General features: G+C 39.9%; 2 protein-coding genes across 10 annotated transcripts in view; both read left to right on the forward strand.

The window, feature by feature from the left end:
- The first annotated feature begins 117 nt into the window (after positions 1-117).
- Positions 118-14718, forward strand: pigq (phosphatidylinositol glycan anchor biosynthesis, class Q). 9 transcript variants are annotated; one of them, XM_041997233.1, is made up of 15 exons: positions 834-1080; positions 1391-1449; positions 2753-2916; positions 3289-3475; positions 3554-3741; positions 3823-4019; positions 4855-4986; positions 5072-5192; positions 5297-5423; positions 5501-5654; positions 9753-9864; positions 10058-10138; positions 10213-10327; positions 11330-11391; positions 11493-14718. In XM_041997233.1, exons 3-15 carry the CDS (start codon positions 2764-2766, stop codon positions 11640-11642), a joined length of 1779 nt encoding a protein of 592 aa, XP_041853167.1. In that variant the 5' UTR covers positions 834-1080; positions 1391-1449; positions 2753-2763; the 3' UTR covers positions 11643-14718. The 9 variants fall into 9 exon arrangements, with proteins under 9 accessions (XP_041853212.1, XP_041853167.1, XP_041853157.1 ...); XM_041997223.1 differs by having other exon boundaries at positions 834-1068; XM_041997270.1 differs by having other exon boundaries at positions 834-998.
- Positions 14719-16909: 2191 nt separating this feature from the next.
- rab40c (RAB40c, member RAS oncogene family) overlaps positions 16910-19898 on the forward strand; it is a 28518-nt gene continuing 25529 nt past the window's right edge. Inside the window, exon 1 of the mRNA XM_041997323.1 lies at positions 16910-18178. Within this exon, the coding sequence (XP_041853257.1) occupies positions 18037-18178 (142 nt within the window). The 5' untranslated portion in view covers positions 16910-18036. The remainder of the gene's footprint in view (positions 18179-19898) is intronic.

Genomic DNA, 19898 nt, shown 5'->3' on the forward strand with positions numbered 1-19898 from the left:
GTAGTTTTCAAGGTACAAATAGAAAAATAGTCGATTTATTTAAGTCTCAGGTTTTTTTGCTTTTTTTTCGGGGGGGGGGGTCTGTTGCTTCTCTCGCGCTCTTTTCTTGCTGTCTCACTGTAGGAGAAGATAAATATCTTTACAGTTAGGCCAACACCTCATTAACAGCTGCAGTAGGGCTTACTGGTGAGTTCCACTAATGTTCTTCTCATTTTATATTTTGGTTCCTTTATCATGATATATATATATATATATATATATATATATATATATATATATATATATATATATATTTTTTTTTTTTTTTTTTTTTTTTTTTTCTGGGAATACAAGAGTACTGGTAGTACTACAAAATAAGTCACTTTTTTATGCATACACAGTTAAATAAACCTCAATAATATCAGTATAATTGTTGAGCAAATAACCGCTGCCAAACATTTGTAGACAAGTGCGTTTTAAAAAGGTATAGGTATCCAAACAGAGGTAATTGTCTTCATTTTCACCTAGAGGCTCAATGCAAAAATTTATAAGTGTACGATATTTTAGTTTTATGTTGTACAGTTTGTGTGCAGAGAAAAACTGACAAACATAGTTGACTTAGTTACATTAATTCTTTTGGTGGGGGATCACGGGTGTTCAGTTTTGTCTTGCTCCAGTGTCCTTAACACACAATGTTTGTTTGTTTGCTTATTTATTTATTTATTACTCAAGCTTCAATTAACACAACAATTGAATATAAATTGTGGGGGGGCAGAGAGGAACCTCGCTAAAACAGTCGGAACATTCATCCATGTGTGTTTCTCACCGGAGCGTTTAGGGAATGGACTGTCAACAAAGAAAATGGCGGCGTTCCTTACTAGCTAAAGTCCACTCGGCATTTTAAATGGAAGGTTAAAGCTTGTACTCACCTTAAGGAGGCATATTTTTTGTATTTTTTAAAACTCCGGTCTCCTTTTCATGCTGTTGTTAATAAGTTTAACCGGCCCGCTGCTTTTAAGGTGATTCAGAGATTTAATTTAGTTTAGTTTTTCAACACTTTGTCGACAGACTGGATTGAGCTTCAAGCAGGTTGTGGACAGAGTAAACCTTTGTTATATTATCAGTTTCATATAAATGTTTGAATTTTAGGTATTATGGCGGTTATTTCCCTCTTTATAATGCAAAACCATAGCTAACACCACAGCCAACCTAATTTGTAGTCCTGGCTTGTTAACGGAAATCACAGCCGCTAAAATCAATGACATTCATGCTCCGGGCTCTTTGTGTTGCCATAACAACACGCCTCGGACTCGATATTTGAAGGGCATGAAAGGAGGCCAACCATTTACTCCGGACACATTTCCAAACTCCGTGAGTTTAACTGTTTTTCTTCGACTGTGGTCATTTGTAGATTCGCGCCTAACACCTGGATTTGTTTTTGTGAACGTCAAGAAGCCAGTCTTTGATTCGGCAAGTCTGATTTGTTCTATTACGATCCTTTTTATATATGTGGCTTTTGAGGTTTGTTGGTAAACGCTTACTTGTGATGGTCTGCAGACAAAAAACATGAGGCAAACGTCACACGTATTTGACCTTAAAGTTACCGATTGGCATCACTTAATGAAGAAAAAATCTGATTTCTGTCACCAGTAATCCAAAAATGTGGAACAAATATTTAAATGTCTGAACCATGTGTTGGTATATTTGTTTAACTTTTTTTTCCTGTAGTGTATTTCAGAAGTTTCTAAGTGTTTCAGATAGAAATGGGTAGATGAAGCTTTGGGACTTCTTCCAAGTTGTTAAAAGAAAACAAAATTTGATGCATCAAATTCACAAAATCAATTAATCAGTCTTAAGCACGCACGTCTTCATTCTGAGAATCATTGTCCAATTATGAAAATATTACATTTTTAAATGTGAATTTACTAATAAAAATGTGTTAACCTGTCCCTACTTCGTTACTTGGAATGTGATTTAGATTAATATGACAGGTTTGTGCTGGGAAGTGAGGTGACAGACATTTCAACATCAGTGTTTTGGAGTTATGACCTTTTAATATTACACACAATGATCTTCATGCTTAGTAGACCATATATATATATATACATACATACATACATACATACATATATATTCTTTTTAAAATAAAACACCTACCTTTGTGGGTGAAACCAGGTCAAAACAATCCCTTACATGAGATTGTTTTAATTGCATTTTCCATTATTATAGATCTATGACAGATAAAGGTCTCACAATGAATGAAACAGCACCAAAGATTTAAATCCAAAATCTCATTGGTGGTGTTTCATTGTGATGTGTGAAGCCTCCAACGTCTCTGGTCACCTGAACACAGATATTGGATACAAGCCTTGACAGAATGAAATAAGCTTTGGAGACTCTATGTCAAATGTCCCATCTCTAGTTTCAAGGTAAACTGTCAGTTAATGGAAATAAAAAAAAAAAGTTTATCGATTGCCAAAAATATATGTTTGTTATGCTTTATAAAAGCTCAGGTACTTTTATTCAGATGTTTTTCACAAAACTAGAAAATATTTTAGGACAAACCATTTTTAATTAAATCTGTAGACTTATCTTGGCTCATTTACTGAGTGTTTTGAATTTAACAACCTAATCATGGCGCTGCAGGTCTTTTTCTGAGAGGAGTTTCACCTTCTCAGATTTATAAAAATCCAGTCTGATCACAATTAAACTGAGTTTAACAGTAAGTTGTGATCTCAATGTGTGAACTTTAAACTGTTGTTTGTCCTTATAGCTGTAGGCATCATGGTGCTGAAGATCTTCTTCCCGCAGTGCTGTAACCGGGCAGACAGCGGTCTACTGGTGGGTCGCTGGATCTCCGGTCATGATTCGGCTGTGGTGCTGGCAGTAATCCACTACCCATTCATCCCTGGACAGGTCAAACAGTATATCCAGCAGGTTGGTTCAGCAGCAAAGTCCTTATAGATCGGATCAGTCTCTATATGAAGTCATCACGCTAGCAGGTGCTGCCGCCGTACTTTGGATCAGAAACATCTGACCTCAGTGACTTGGAGTTGAGTTTATAGGATGTTTGAGAGATACTGAGCAAGTTAGATTGGATTCAGATAAAAGGGGAGAGTAGCTCTGATTTATATTTAAACTACAAGCCTCCACCCACTGATTTCTGAGTTGTTAAATAAATTTTTGCCCACAGACCTTTTCCATATCCGGATAAAAAAAAAGCTGATAGAGCTGATTGCATCTTCATCTGTTTCTACAACATAAACATTAAAATTCCTCATCACTTTTCTCTTCGTCTTTTCCTCCAAGATGCAGGCTCAGAGCGGGGTGGAGCTGTCGGTGCTGGGATCCTGGAGTTTACCCAAAGAGGGTCAGGAGGGCATGGAAAGTTTCCTCAGAGACCTGAGCACCATCTTTCCTCAGAAATGCTGGCTTCAGATCAGCCGCCAGATGGGAAAGATGGGCTTCACCTGCCAGGTGCTCAGCCGTGATCAGAGTAAGATCCTTGAGTTGACGAGGGCTTTATGTGTAACGTGGAAAATACTCCCTCAGTTTCTTTTTTTCCTGATTCCAGGTGGAGAAGCAGCTCAGCCAGAAGCAAAGAAGAAGAACGAGGAAGGGGAGGATGAAGGTGACAGAGAAGATGAGGAGAAGGTGATCTTTGTCCACTATGAGCAGAGGAAGGTGATGCTGTCTCAGCTTCATCCCATTGAGAGCGGAGACCCTGACGACAAAGCTGAGCCTCAATCTGAGCTGAAACAGGTACTAAATGGAGCCCCAAGGTCGATTCCCACTTGCTGCAGGCTGATTTTCACTTCCATCTCTCCTCTTCTTCACGTGGAGGTGTTCCAGACGGTGGCCAGCAGTCAGCCGCTCTTCTTCCTGGACAAATACGATGACGCGCCGCTGAAGTCGACTCACTGGCAGTCTGAAGGCCGAGAGGCCAGCATCATCGTGGAGCTGCTGAAGCAGGCGTCAGTGCCGCTCTGCCTCCTGGTCCACTGGCTGCTCTCCATGTGGACGTGGATCTGTGACATCCGGTGAGACGAATGACACCACAGCCGAGACACTTCAGCTGGTTTTTCTCAGATCAGTCACATGTTACAGCAGAAAATTCAGGCTGATTTTATTTATTTTTATTTTCTCATTAGCCATAAAATCATCTTCAGATGTCTTTTTTTTCCCAGAGCAGAAGTCAATCATTCAGATTACTTTCACATGTTCTCTAAGAACATTAAAATTAAGATTAAGAATCTTAAAATTATCTATAACTCATTACCAGCTCTGATAAATGAACTCATCCATCCATTAAAGAATGAATAAATCAGTCATTCTAATCATTTTAAAAAGATTTCTGCAGAACAGATATTACATAACTGAGCTCAAATGTTTGACCTTTTTTTCTTGAAACTTGTTGACAATCTGAAGCAGAAAAAGCTTCATTTTTCCAGTTTCCAGCAGCATCACCTGATGGTTAGTTTGAGCTTTTATGGCCTAAATTTATTCATAATTATATAAAAACAAAAGAAAGTAAAAAACAAAATAAGGACAAAAACATCAACAAAAAAGATTAGTATAAGATAATAAAGTTAATATTTAATGAATGAATAACAATAAATAGTTAAATACTATAAAATTTTGGGTTTGAACTGTGTTTGGTTGGATGCAGAGTCTTTCAGCTGAGTTTCTCCTCGTCTTTTTGGTATGCTGCATGTTAGGATTGCTGCTTCCTAGTGTCTGCAAACAGCCTCTGTACTATGCGCACCTGTACACACCTGTACACACCTGTGCGGGGGCTGTATGATAAAAAGGTTAATTGATTGTAGCCACAAATGTTCCTCCTCTTTCTGATCAGTTGTCTATTTTCATGTCCAGAATCTTCAGTCTTTTCCCGCTGCGATTTCTGTCCTCCAAACTGTCCACGTGCGTCCAGCTCAGCTACAGAACCGAACACATGAGGACGCTCAGCTCGCCGAAAGCAGCTGCCAATCACACAGAGTTCATGAGGTGGGTTAAGGGTTCGGGGTTTTCTGTGCATGACAATAACGCATGTGACGACCGTTCCTTCACATCTGTCCTTCTCTGCCGGCAGGAAAGCCAACATCCTGGTGTCGTTCCTGGTGGACGTGGCGCTCGGCGTGCTGCTCATGTCGTGGCTCTACAGAGACGACCACATCGCCATGCTGGCCAACACTCTGGTGCCTGCAGCTGACGTAAGAGTCCCTCTGAGATCACACCACACAGATGAGATGGAGGCGGACTTGAGGCGTCAGACCGAGCGATTTTCTTCCACTTAATTCCTTCTCCTTTTCCTCAGCACGTGGCTAAAGAGCTGGAGGAGCTGCTGCAGTGGCTGATGGGAGCACCTGCAGGCCTGAAGATGAACCGGGCTCTGGACCAGGTTCTGGGTCGCTTCTTCCTGTACCACATCCACCTCTGGATCAGTGAGTGGCAGCAAAAACAAAATCATGCTAAACGTTTCTCCCGCCAGATGTTGAGACTTCAACATGTTTCCCCCCAGGCTACATCCACCTGATGTCTCCCTTCATCGAGGGGATCCTGTGGTACGGAGGTCTGTCAGCCTGCCTCGGCCTGACCTTTGCCCTCTCTTTGCTGTCCGACATGGTGGCTCTGCTCACCTTCCACATCTACTGCTTCTACGTCTACGGAGCCAGGTAGGCCTCATTTATTCTACGAATGTCCATGTTTTTCACCGCTGTGAGGCACAGAAGAGTTTTTATTGCTTCACCCAGAAATATGTGCTGTAAAAAATGGTTTCATGGTGTGGTATGATGCATATTACATGATCTACTTCTAATCCACACAGAAATCAAGAAATTTGAACATAAAGTAACTTTACACAATAACACACTTCACACTGTTTACACAAATTTTTACTCTCATCTGAACAGATTTCATCATTTACAGTTTCAAGAAGACTTCTGCACATTTAAACGTGTGCATGGATCAGCTTGCATGTGGAGTTTTGCGACACATATCGCTCTTCCAGACTCCTTACTCTTACAAATACGTGGTGCGTTTAAATGCTGGTGGAAAGCTGGATTATTTGGATTTCAGTCTGACTGAAGTGTGATTTTTCATCTGTAGGGATGCTTTCTGTGACAGATATCAACACTGGGCAAAATAAGTGTTCACCTGGATTTAACTAGGTAGGAGCCTCCTATTGGATAATCACTGCGTGGACTATTACTTTTCAGCTGTTTAACCCAAGTTTAACACAAGTTGTTTAACCCCAACTAAAGCAGTGAGTACCTTCTCGGTTCTTAAATAACCATGTGGAAAGACACATTTTGTGGTCGTGGAAAATATGTTAGTCTGTTAAAGAAGGATCAAATCATTGGCATACTAAAACTGGGTTAAAAACTGTCCAATGCCATAAGAAAAACACTAATCAGGAAGGCTAACTGGAGAAAAAGGCTTCAATTTGCTAGGAAGCATAAAGATTGGACTCTGGAGCAATGGAAGAAGGTCATGAGGTCGGATGAGTCCAGATTTACTCTGTTGCAGAGTGATGGGAGCATCATGGTAAGAAGAGAGGCAGATGAGGTGATGCAGCCATCATGCCTACTGTACAAGACTGTGGGGGCAGTCTAGGATCTGGGTGTTGCTGCAGTTGGTCAGGTCTAGGTTCAGGATTTGTGCAGTGGTCAGACTCTCCCAGAATCAACACAAGAACTTAGTGGAAAACAAGCAGCACTGGATGGAAATAAATCTTGTAACATTGCAGAAGCTTATTGAAACAATGACACAGAGAATGCTGCTGCAATCAAAGCTAAAAGTAGTCCAACCAGATATTAGTGTGACCTTTTTTTTTGGCCAGGCGGTGTATACACAAAGTTTCTAACAATATAGTAGAACAGCTCTATTTTGGCAACATGCTGAGAAGCAAAAACACACCACAGAACCTGATTTGCAAGGGACCTTGCATTCAGAGGCGAGGTGAGGCTTGCTGCTGCCGCACCTCGGATTTCTACTCTGTATTTGATTGGGAAATTCGTAAATTTAGCAACTTGTTCTTGCCAGGTTGTAAATAACTCTCCAGACCCAGACTGTGACCCGCAAATTGGTGACCTTTTTTCTGCTGAGAATAAAATATGGGTTGATGAGACAGTTGTAACAATTTTGACATTTCTGTCTGTAACTTCAAGCTCTTTTAACCCTGTGTGTTCAAACAGCTATGCAAACTAGCTTCAAGTGTCTGCTAATAAATGGTTTGGAAATTACCTGTGCAGCGCAAAGAGAAAATGTATGGCTTTATCTCAAACACAAGGAATAAAATGTTACAACTGACCCGAAAGTCAGGGTCAGTTGTAACATGCGTTGAGGTGAAATGTAACATTATGAAATAAGGACCATGATAATGACTAAAGATATTGAAAGCTTTTTATTCTGTGTTTCTCTAGCTGTGTTTGTCTCTAGGCAATTCCTTTTCACATACAGACTAAGGACTAAACTGAACATGTGAATTAGATGATTCCTAACTTCTTCCTGATTGGAGCAATTGCAAGTGTTACAACTGACCCGTGTTACAGCTGTCCCCGGTCTCCCTATTTTGTTTTTATTAATATTTTACACAGCATCCCAAATCTTTTGGAGCTGAAGTTGTATTTCTACTCAAGATTTTGAGCCCACCCCTGTAAGACTGTGTTGTGTCCTTTTCTGGGGCGGAAAAGAAGGAGTTGAGTGCAGTTTGTGAAGCTGGAGAAGCCGTGGTGTCGTCCTCTGGTGGTCTTATGTTGACACACACATTCATGTGCTGTTAAATCCTGATGGAGATAAAAAGAAAAGTGTTTGTTGTTGGTTTTCCTAAATGAGCACCAAATGTTTGCCTGTGTTGCAGTTTTTTAATTCATTGATCCTGGTTCAGTGTGGAGGAATATCAGCTTAGATAAAAGTGTTGGAGAAACCATTAATTGAATTATGCATTTGCTCTAAAAATAGCTCTCCCTCCCCTGTGGTGGCCAATGAAATATTTCTCACATCCCTTGTTGCATATTTATGCTCCATCAGCTCCAGAAACATGGCCAAGTGTGTTTTAGATTCAGAGTCTTTTATTCAGCCTAAAAATACCTCCTGCTGTGATGGCAGCTCAGGAGGAGATGAAGGATGAAGAATCACTCCTCCTCACAAATGTTCCTCCCTCTGCTATCAGGCAGCCTCATGTAGAAAGAGCTTATCAGGACTCGTGGTTTTTGGAAACTGGTGGGTTTTTGGAGTGTTTTTGCAGCACTTGCCTCCAGGACAGACAGAAATATTCATGATTCTGAGGATATCCAGTCTGTCCTCGCTACTGCTGCATCTTTAGCTATGATCCACATTTTACTGATGTGTCTGATTAAAAAAAATTAAAAGGTATCAAAAGGAAATCCTGAGCTTCTCCTCTCTGATAAAAATTTAACCAATAACAAAAAACAGCCTCCAGAGAAGGAGCTGATATAATAATAAATGAGGTAGTGCAGCTTCAAGTCAATAGAAAATCAGTTTATTTACACTAATTCCTGGTTTTCAAGTGATTTCAGGTGGAAGAAGCGTTTTTTTTATTTATTTTTTATTTTTTTAAATTTAATATCTAACTAGCCAATCACATGGTAGCATGTAGTCATGTAGACATGGTGAAGACGACTTGCTGAAGTTCAAACTGAGCATCAGAATGAGCAAGAAAGGGAGTTTAAGTGACTTTGAATGTAGCATGCCTGTTAAGACGAATGTCTTGTTGATGTCAGAGGTCAGAGGAGAATGGGCAGACTGGTTGGAGATGATAAAAAAGCAACAGGAAGTCAAATCAGCACTGGTTCCTACCAAGGAGAACGCAGAATGGCATCTCTGAACACACAACACATCCAGCCTTGAAGCAGATGGGCTACAGCAGCAGAAAACCACAGGGTGCCTCCTGTCAGCTAAGAACAGGAAACTGAGGCTACAATTCACACACACCCACCAACACTGGACAATAGAAGATGGAGAAACGTTGCTGGTCTGATGAGTCTCCATTTCAGCTCCACCTTCAGATGCTAGGCTCAGAATTTGGTGGAAACATCATGAAGACATGGATCCATCCTGCCTTGGATCAACACTTCAGGCTGCTGGTGGTTTAATGGTGGGGTGGGGGGGGGGTATTTTCTTAGCTCACTTTGGGTCCCTTAGTACCAACGTGGCCTGGTTTAACCACCACAGCAACTGTTGCTGCTCAGTCCCTATTCTTAAAAAGAAGCCCTGTTTAAGAATAGGAATAGGGACCAGCCATGTTAATGTACATTTTCACAGAAATATGCAACATATAACCAATGACAATGATTTCCAACTTTGGTTCCTCGGTAGGTAGGTGGACTTAAAACAGTAAAGTACAACAACAACAACGTATAATAACCTAATACAGGAACTGAAACAAGACATGAGATAGAAACAGCATATTTTTACATCCAATGGTTGCAAATTAAAAGGCTTCTGGTTAATGTGTCTTTATATCTCCAATAATAACACACAACAACAATTCCAGCAATAATAACGGACGTAATGAGAAACAGTTGTTGGTGTGTTTTAACTGCTTCTTAAGATTCATTTTAATGGTGAATAATCCATGATTTCCTAAAAATAACTGGCAGATTATTCCAGGAATGAATGATGGTCAGAGTTTCTGATGAGGAAGATGATTTCCTGTCAGCAGAGTGAGCGTGGCTGCATCTGACCTCAGATCAGATGAATTGTGACGGGTGGACCAGTCTGACCAGCGTGTTTATGCTTGTGTCCGTCAGGCTGTACTGTCTGAAGATCTACGGCCTCTCGTCTCTCTGGAGGCTCTTCCGGGGGAAGAAGTGGAACGTCCTGCGACAGAGAGTGGACTCCTGCTCCTACGACCTGGACCAGGTGACCCCCACAGAAATCACTGTTTTTCTTACCAGGCAGTCACACGTGAGGCTGAAACTTCCATGTTGTCAGTGAATGTGTTAATGGCTGTTTGACTACGGGAAAAGCCTTTGCTTCCATTTGATCCTTGGATCATCTCAGTGAGAGGAAAGTTGGTGGAAATTCAGTTTACTGTTTGTGTATGACATTCCAGCTCTTTATCGGTACGCTGCTGCTCACCATCCTGCTGTTCCTGCTGCCCACCACCGCCCTCTACTACCTGGTCTTCACTCTGGTGAGTCCAGGTGTCCATCTTATTCGTTGTGAGTTCTGGGGATTTTCTTTGTAACGTTTTTGTGTTGGTTGCAGCTGCGGCTGGTGGTTGTGCTGTTCCAGGGCGTCCTCCATCTCAGCGTGGACTTCATCAACTCCTTCCCTCTGTTCGCCATGGGGCTACGTGTCTGTCGGTCCTACAGACTGGCAGGTAGGCCATCTTTACCTCAGCATCCTTGTAGAGTCTTTTTTATGGGAGTTAATTATTCCTGCAGGTTAAAACATCTTCTTTATTTTTGGCCTGAGTGAACAACACAGGAACTAAATGAGGGCTGAGAGAGCACCTTTCCACCACCTCAAATTTCTCAACATGAGACCAATCCAAGTTTTTTTTTTTTTAAACAACTTAAACTTCCTGGCGTCTTAATTAGAATTGGGTCAGATCCGATCCAACATCGGTATCTGGCTCCAATGCTGACTTGATTCATGGATCAAATATCGGGTTGAATTCCCCCAATCTACCTCACAGATCCACAGAGGGAGCTTTCATGGCCCTGTGTTTACAAATTGTAAGATATATGCAGGTTTAGGCCAAACAAAATATGCTGATGCAGAATCAGTTCAGGAAATGTTTCCACTAGAACATGTATATATAAATAATAAATAATTTAGTTCTTTACTCTGAGTTTCTAGTTCAGACACAGCGTTGCCAACACCTACACCTGTAAGTCTGATGGGTAATGAGCTGTGTTTGCTACTTTAGCATATCACTGATTTAAATAGATTCTGGTCTGGAAACATAAAAAGGCAAGATGGCAACTTGAAATCTGTGAACAGCCAAAGTTTCAAGATCATTCTGTAAAAGTCTTCTTGCTAAAATGCTGTAATTCTGTGTGACAATGCGACTCACGAAGGAGATAAAGGAAGAAGCGGGAATCTCCAGCTTGGGTTGTTTTGCTCATAGCTGCAGCTTGTTTAGCATGACGGGTTTATTTCACAGCGCAGCATTAGCCATGCTAACCCTAATGCACGTAAGAGTGTGCCTTCTGGATAAATAAACAACTGGTGAAAAGTTGTCTGTTATGTGTTGACACAAAAACAAACCTTCTGAAAGCTGGAGAATTACTGACCAACACCACTTTTTACTGGGAACTTATGGACAGAACTTTAAGTATGAATAAACTGTATAAAATTGTTGTGTATGTTCACACAGAGGGTGTAAAGTTCAGGGTCCTGTGTGAGGAGCCGGGCACCGCCCTTCACCTGCTGATGGAGGTAAGAGGTCACACTCCACAATCCATGCAAATGTTTCTACAGCATCTTCTGATTAAAGTTTATAAAAGAATCTGAGTTAATGTGCGTTTCCTCTTCCTCAGATCAACCCTCTGAAGTGCAGCACCGTGCTTCAGACCTACCGCACCCCGACCTACAGCTGCTACCCCAGAGACTCGTGGACCGCCCTGGTCAAGAAGCTGTTTGTCGGGGAGCTGATTTACCCCTGGAGACACAAAACCCACCAAGACTGACTGAGAACGAACCGGGAATGTGATCAAGAAGGAGAAGAAAAGGAGGAGAGATGAGGGGGGACGCTGGTGAATAATAAGACTGGAAACGGACATGAAGACGATCTCCCGCCGTGTTGGACGGAAACGACGTCGGAGTGAAGCTGTCGGGAAGTTTTCTAATCGACTTTGAGATGAATGAAAAATCAGAGGAAACTTGAAAGCAGCAAGTTGTCACATCCAGACTTTCTGTTCACAGCTGAGGTGAATTCCATCCTCCGTGCTCCATCACTCCATGTTCATTATTCAGATCTTTGTTCAGCAGCTCACTCCCACCAACGTTACATTTTTAACACCACCAGTGTCGTCTCTGGGAAAACTGAGGTGTTTTCCTGTCTGCTACGTTAACATACCTTGAACCAAGAATGGTTTAAAGTGTGTTTAAAAGCTGCTGCTAAAAGATATGCTGACATACACAGAAGTCAGTTTCTATTTTGTTTCTACTGTTTTTTATAGTGTAAAACCTGTTAAATGACCATTAGAATAATGTAGCCAAGGAAAAGTAGGTCTCATCCGTCTTTAGGTGGTTGTCATGAAAGACATTGGCTTAGTTTCCAGTCGGTGATGACGCAGAGCTGAACTTCTGAAAACGTTTTTTTCCCCCAGCAGGTTCAGAGTGATTAAACTGGGAATACAAGCGACATTCCAGTTGGCTGTAACTGGTCGCCAACCAGAGATATAACTTGAAATTTCATTTTAAATGTGATTGACTCTTTCATGTTTGGGACTGTCGGCGATGTTCATCCTGTAGATGCAGAAACAGCTGATGGGCATTAACACAACAAACAACACGTCAAGCTAGCATATGAGCTGTTTTCATCCTACTTATTTAACACACAAATTCACGATGTGTCATTAACCATAGGTGGAAATATTCTGGTTGCTTTCTGTACTGATTCATGTTTCTTACCACGATATAAATTCCTGATGGAGCTGAATAGGTCTGATTGGTGTAACACCGCACAACATGACTAACCTTCGCATTAAGAAGGAAAAACATCCCATACTTAACTTCTGACTTACCTGTGAACTGGAAACCAGTACAGGTGGGGGGACCTCATGGTTCCATCTGGTTTGTTTCTGAGTTTTAACGTCTATAAGTTGGCGTCCACTCCTTTGACTGCTTTCCATAACAAACAACACATTAGTGAAAGTCTTACCCTGAGATCCTCTATCTGCTCACATCTTGTAGTCTGATGACATTTGGTGGATTGTTGTCGCTTTTCTGGAAAACTAAGATCCAGCTGAAATGTCTTTAAGACTTATAGAGAAGGTGGACTTTCTCCTGATGTTTTGCTGCATCAGGGAAACCTCTGAGTGGACAAATTCGTTTTTATAACTTTTTATTTGTAGAATAAGTCATGTCTAGTTTAGATGTGCATCCTGACCTCTTTTACCCCAAATTTGAACCCAAATTTAACATTTAAGTGTCTTTATCCATACATCATATTTACAATTTCTACTCCAGTGACGTTTAAAATGTCATTTTGTAGGATTCTTAAAGTTAATTTGGAGTTTTTGAGTTTCTGATAATGATTTTAAAAATATTTACTCATCTTGCCTGAATCCCAAAATATGTTTGGCCCAGATATGGCCCAAAATTACATTTTTGTTTGGCCCAAATTTGGCCTTTACTTGCTTCATTGACTAAATGTGAATGTGATTACCAAAACTCAGTCACATGACCACCACATGTGGCCAACAAGGAAATTGCAATAAAGAAGGTTTCCCATATTAAGACCACTTCTGGCCCACATAACACTTGCCAGAGCCATAACTGAGCCATAAGTGCCAAAAGTAGCCTAGATATTCGGCCCAAACATGTCTGCTATCTGGGTGGACTCTGGGTCATAACTTTATATTCAATGAAAAACATTCTACTTTTGAAAAGCACCTAAAATCTTCAGGAAATGTGGGCGGGGCCTAGTCAGCCTGCTGGAGCTGACCAATCACAGCAGACTGGACTTCTTTGGTTTGGTTTCACATGTTTTACGAAGACTTTGACAGTTAGAGAGGGTCAGTAAATTTAGCTTAGATTTCTATTTATAGGATCTGCTTACTTGAATCCAGGTACCTATATATTATGCATTCAATTTGAGTTTTAACAAGCCAAGTTTAAATTAAACTAACTCAAGACTTTTTTTCTTTTTAAAAACAGATTTATAGTATAGTATGATTTTTTTTTTTGTCACCATGAATAACTGGAAGTATTTACACTGATGAGTTTGTTACCGAATGAATTATAAAAAGAATTGAAGACTCATCCTGGACTTGAGGGCATGTCCTAACTTCACATCCAATGAAAACTTTGACTCTGAAAAATACCTAAAATCTTCTGTGAAAGTGGGTGGGGCATAGACAACACTAGAGCTGACCAATCAGAGCAAACTGGACTTTTTCTTTTGGTTTTGGTTCAGTTGTTTTACTGAAGACAGACTTTAACAGAAAGTTTTTAGGTCAGTAAATTAGACCTGATTTTTATTTCTTATTAAAACTGTCTATTGGATTGGCTCATTGAAATCCAGGCACTGACATGCAAAGTTTAAGGACGCGAACTGTGGTCTGATTTTTCTTTCTTTTTTTTTTTTTCTTTTAAAGACAAAGTTTAATCTTGAAAGTTTTACATATGAATGAAATCACTATTGTTTTTTTTCTATTTCATTTTGTTGTCATGTTTCTCTGAATCACTGAAGTTATTTACACCAATAGATGAGTCTGTTAGAGAATATGAAAAATATTAATGACTCATCCTGCACTGGGGGCGTGTTTTAACCTAACATACAACAAAATTATTCCAGTAGATGAATCTGTTACAGATTGTCAGACTGTTTATGTGCCAATTCTAGTCATTTTAAAATGAACCTGGTTAATGGAGTTTGTGCAAAGTGAATACTTACATTTTAACTTCACACTTTTTTTCCTGCTGTGAACAAATTCAAGTGATTTATTTTTCCATGTATATATATTAAATATCTACTTTTCTGCTTTTTTTTCCCACACTTTTTTATTATCCACAAATAAAACTAATCATTAAAACATGCTTTATTGATATCTTGTTTATTATTTGTGCAGATAACCCTTTAATACTGTATGTGTCATATTTGATGCATACAGTTTGAGACCTTTTGCATCACTTTATGGTAAAGACTTTGCTCATAAACCTGTTGTACACAATCTTATACATGTCTTCTGCCCCCTGGTGGATCCCTTTACTACTTCATTAAATTTTTAAATTAATAAATGTGAAATATACAAAAAAGTTCAACTTTAAAAAAAAAGTTTAAAAAGCCAAAAAATACAGCAGATTAAAAAAAATTGAGTTTTCTCAAATTTCTCAAACTTTTGCAGTTTGAAGATTAATTCCTGCTGAATGTTTTGCTGAACCAAACGAAACTAAAATGTCTAATAAATGTTTTATTCATCATGTATTCTGTGTAACAAAAAAGTAATTACATCTGATAATTCTGAGGTTTAATCTATTGGGACATTTAAAAGGAAACCTTCAGTCATCACACAGTCATATTTCATTCAACAGTAAATGAAGCCAAAATGCAGAAGCAGTTCATGAAAAGAAAAAAAGGTTCCCCTTATTGCTTCCAAGGGAGTTAGGAGGGACATTTGGGTGTCATAATCAGACATCCCCTCATGATCTTAGAGAAGCTGCTGTTGTTATTCATCAGGGGGAAGGGTTATAAGACCATTTCCAGACTGTTTGGAGTTCATCATTCTACACACAGAAAGATTTTTCACATGTGTAAAATATTCAGTAAAGCTGCCAATCTTCTCAGGAGTGGACATCCCAGCAAGTTCAGCCCAAAATTAAACAGGAAGCTACAGCTCAGACCCTGCAGTTAGAAAAAGACTAAACCAGTATGTCTTGTTTGGAAGGTTGCAGGAGAAAGTACCTTCTCTCTTAAAGAACATGGCAGCACTGAGGAAAAAAAAACCTCAGCTTCTGAGCAGAGATGGTTCATTGATGAGCTTATGTGATGTGCATATTCAAACACAGGATTCCAGGATTTTATTTCATATGATGAGAGGAGTGGATGGCTTGGTGGATGATTTCTCTGAAATAATATTTGGGCAAACAAGACTAAAATTTAGAAGCTTGGTTGGAATGCACAAAAACATCAAACACAGCATATCAGCACAAACACCTCATACCAACCGCCCAGCAGGGTGATAGAGGGGCAATGATCTGGACCTGGACACCTTGCAGCTCTTAGATAGGTTGCAATGTTTTCTGAAATGTTGTTGTTTTTTGCTCCTTGGAGCCTCCTCATTGTAAGCATTTTATGCTAAACTGCAGACATGGACAGATATTTTTGCCCTCTGTGAGTATATTTCCAAACTGTGAATGCATCAGATGTACTTTGCTCCCAATATTTTCTTTAATGATTTTATTCAAGCTGTTGCTGTCAGTCCAGGTCTGTTTCTTTTATGCAATATGTGTGTAGGTGCTTTGGCAAAGCTGAAGGGAGAGATGAGTCATGATGTGTTATAAAAACAGATTTCATTCAGATACAAACACAGCACATTACTGCACATTACATTTAATAGTTTTATTCATGTAGCAGTTATGCAGTATATTCAGAAGGGCCTGCATGTTTTTGTTTCTTTTGTTTTTTACATCCTCTAAAAACTGGAATTGTTAAGATTTGAACCACGTGATAACACCTTGGAGAAACCTTGTTTTTGAACCAAATTGTTATTGTTATTGAATTGTTATTTGGAGATTTATTTAGCAGGTTTAATGCATCCTTTTTTTAATTTATTTTTATTTATTTTTTTTTATCTCATTTCGTCTCAGTTTAGCCTATTGTGTGTGCTGATTTGCAGAGACTAAAGTGATAGGACGCTCTTCAATGGGTTTTAAGAAAGAAATAAGACTTCCACCTAAAAGTGAGGGGTTTAAGTTAGAATAAAGCCCTCTTAGAGAATCAAATCTAGCTTTAATTCAATCATGTTTATCCACATGATAAGATATTTTTGCCTTTGTTCTGGGGGAATTCAGTGAGGAATGGATCATCTTTGTTTTCCACATTCCCCTCGCCATCTGCGCATTGTTGACAGAGAACCGTGATAGACATGTAATTCAGCCAATAGAAGCGACGGCCAGTGCAACCGCTAGGTCAGTGTCCAATCATTTAATGGAGTAGGCGGGGTTTGCATGGAAAACAGGCGGGGCTTAGATGAGACGTGGTGGGCGCCGAGGATCTGTCAGCGTCAGTGTTGTGCAGTGTTGAAGAGACACAGCTGTGATTATGACTGAGTATAATGGAGAGTCATGGAAACATCACGAGCTGAGATCACGGAATACAGCTACAGAGATTCTGACTGGACGTAAAAACCATACAGCTTTGTGATTCCGCTGCAATTGTGGGAATATTCTGGATCATTTACAAGGCATAGAAGTCGCGGAAATCTTTGTCAACCCGGACTAAACGAAGACAAGGGGGCCTGAATTTATTTAGACGTTGGTTGAAGTTAAGCTAGCTAAAATAGCAATAAGCTTCCCGTTATATAACGCTTTTCTTTTTTATTAACTTCAAAGTTATAAAGCAATACATTTTATGTCTGACTGTGGCGTGACAGTATTTTACTAAGTATTAATTTAGTTATGAGCAGCAGTGAGAGCAGCTAAGCTAGCTGGCTAGCTCCAGAGAGGACTAGCTTCTTGTTGCTAAGTTAACCAGAGAGCCTCACTTAAATGGGAGCAACCATTCACACCTCAGGTTTGGTAGCTTTTTAGCAGACTACAGAACGTATGTCATCAAGTATTAAAGCTAAAAAATGTTCAAAGTGGCGCCAAGTTTTTTATAATAATTCCACTATAAGCATGCTTTTGCTTTTTATTTAGCTTTTTTTGGGGGTTTTACCTTTCAAACCAGCTAAAACCACTTGAGTTTAACTCTGGTTATCTTTGCTTTTAATCCTTATTTGAAGTTGCTTAACTAAGACAAACTGGGCAAATTTAGGTCACGCGTATATATTGTTTTGGTTGTTTACATGGGACTTTTCCCCCCGTGTGTTCTACCTTTCCTAAAAACGTCTTCTATCTTTAACTCGTGCTGTAAAAATGCCTTGCTTTCCAGAAGCTCGTTCTTGGCACCCGCTTTGTTTTTCAAGTAGGAGATTCCCTTGAGACTGTGGTCCTTTTAAAAAAAGGGAAAAAAAAGTCTGAAATACTCATTTAAAGAGGCAAAACAAATACTTAAGTGTTGGACCCACTTTCCACAAGTTCATGGCATAACAGACTTTGTTTTGAATCAAGAAGGATAACACATAAGGGTGCAGGTGAAGCTACCCATCCACGTTTCCAGCCGCTCATCTTCAGCCTCTTGCATTCAGAGGGGAGATGGGCAGCCAAGGCAGCCCGGTGAAAAGCTATGACTACCTGCTCAAGTTCCTCCTGGTGGGAGACAGCGACGTGGGCAAAGGAGAGATCCTGGACAGCCTGCAGGATGGATCTGCAGAGTCTCCGTACGCTTACAGTAGCGGTGAGTCACTCCTGTCTCAGCTGATTTTTTATTATCCCCCCACCCCCCGCTGTGAACATTCTGGCTGTGTTGCATACACAACCCGACAGAGGACAAAGCATTCATATGGAAATGAGTCAGACTCCCATGGACGTATAGTATGTGCATTGTTGTTACTGGAGAATGTCCCTCTCTAAACAATGCTTTTCATTGACCTCTGAGCCTTAACACATGACGCTCATGTTAGATATTTTATATTCAGTATGGCTCCTTTTATTCCTAAACAGCTACAACTGTTACAAAAATATAAGTATTAAGCTTTTTCTGAGCTCTTAACATGACAGAGCTGTGGCCGGATGGCTCATCTCACCTTTTGCTGCAGGAGTGTTGGATCACCTGGATCTCTGTTTGTGCCCTAATCGCTGCCTGCTGCTGCAGAAAAGCTGCTGGTGTGACCTGCTGTCCCCTTAGCGTGCACAAGCTTATTTCCCTAACAGGAAAAACAGGAGATTGCTGCAGAGATTCGTTGAAACATGCAAAATATGAACTGGTTTGAGCATCTTTATCGTTCCTCATAGTCTAAACCCTTTTAGACGAGCTTTCTTCTAATTTCTTTTGAGGAATAGTTTTCTAAAACCATTGACAGACTTTCAAAAGCTCTTTTTTGGATGTTTTTTTGCCTTTTGTTCTGTTCTCTGTCCAGATGATTCCACACTGCTTTAAAAATGTTGAGGTCTGTGTTCTGGCTAGGATCCATCCCTCCATCATTACCACTGATTTTCCGCCCAGTTCTTGTGTCATGTTTCATACCTCAGCCTTTTCTCCCTGTTTTCCTTCCTTAAGGGAAGGTAACAGGTAACGTTTACCTGTCCAGGGACTGCAGGTGGAAATTAGCAGCTTTGCTAAAGCCTGGCACAAAACATATTTTCCCTTAATATCAATGTATTGTTGTTAATGTCTCTGCTAAATAAATACATTCAATTCAATTAAGAATAGCTGGACGACCACATAAAAAATCACTGAAAACAGTCTGATTTTTAACTTGCCAGGTAGTTTTAAGACTTTTTCTTGGTTAATCCACAATCTCATCTGGTGAATGAGTCACCTGCTTCAGTGGTAAACAGGTCATGTATGACAGCATCAGCATGTCTGAAACCTGCAGGATTAGCAGCTCCAGGTTCAAATCTCAGTTTTCAGTTTCATAAAAGGTCATTTACTCCTTATTTTCTTTTTTTCTCTTTGTCCTCCTCCTTTTTCATTTTAAGTGTCTTACTAAAAACCACCCAGTCTGGGACATCCCTGTCACTTACCTGCGTAATTCAGATTTGTATTGTTTTTTAAAGTTAAGATGATGTCATTTCTGTTTTCATCTCCTACAAAGTTACTTGAGTAACTTTCATTGTGTCCCTATATGGCCTCCTCCTGCACTTCTTGCCATTGATTTGACGACAACTGAACATCATGTATGAACCACCTCCTTGTGTTTTCCCTCAATATTTTCACTAAACTAAAATCATCCAGCGGCTTTAATCAGTAAAACTGGATTATATAAAACCAGAAGCAAAGTTGAAAGAGTAAAAAAGAAAATCATAGCATTGAATAGATAAAAGTAAATAAAGCTTGTATGTTTATGAGGAGCACAGTGACACATGAACACAGACTAATTAGTCTTAATCTCTCCATCTTTAATCCCAGATGTTGGATTCTCAGGTGCTAAATTACAAATCCCTCAAAGGTAAAC

The sequence above is a fragment of the Melanotaenia boesemani genome, chromosome 2 (assembly GCF_017639745.1).
Source record: "Melanotaenia boesemani isolate fMelBoe1 chromosome 2, fMelBoe1.pri, whole genome shotgun sequence".
Classification (NCBI taxonomy): Eukaryota; Metazoa; Chordata; class Actinopteri; order Atheriniformes; family Melanotaeniidae; genus Melanotaenia; species Melanotaenia boesemani.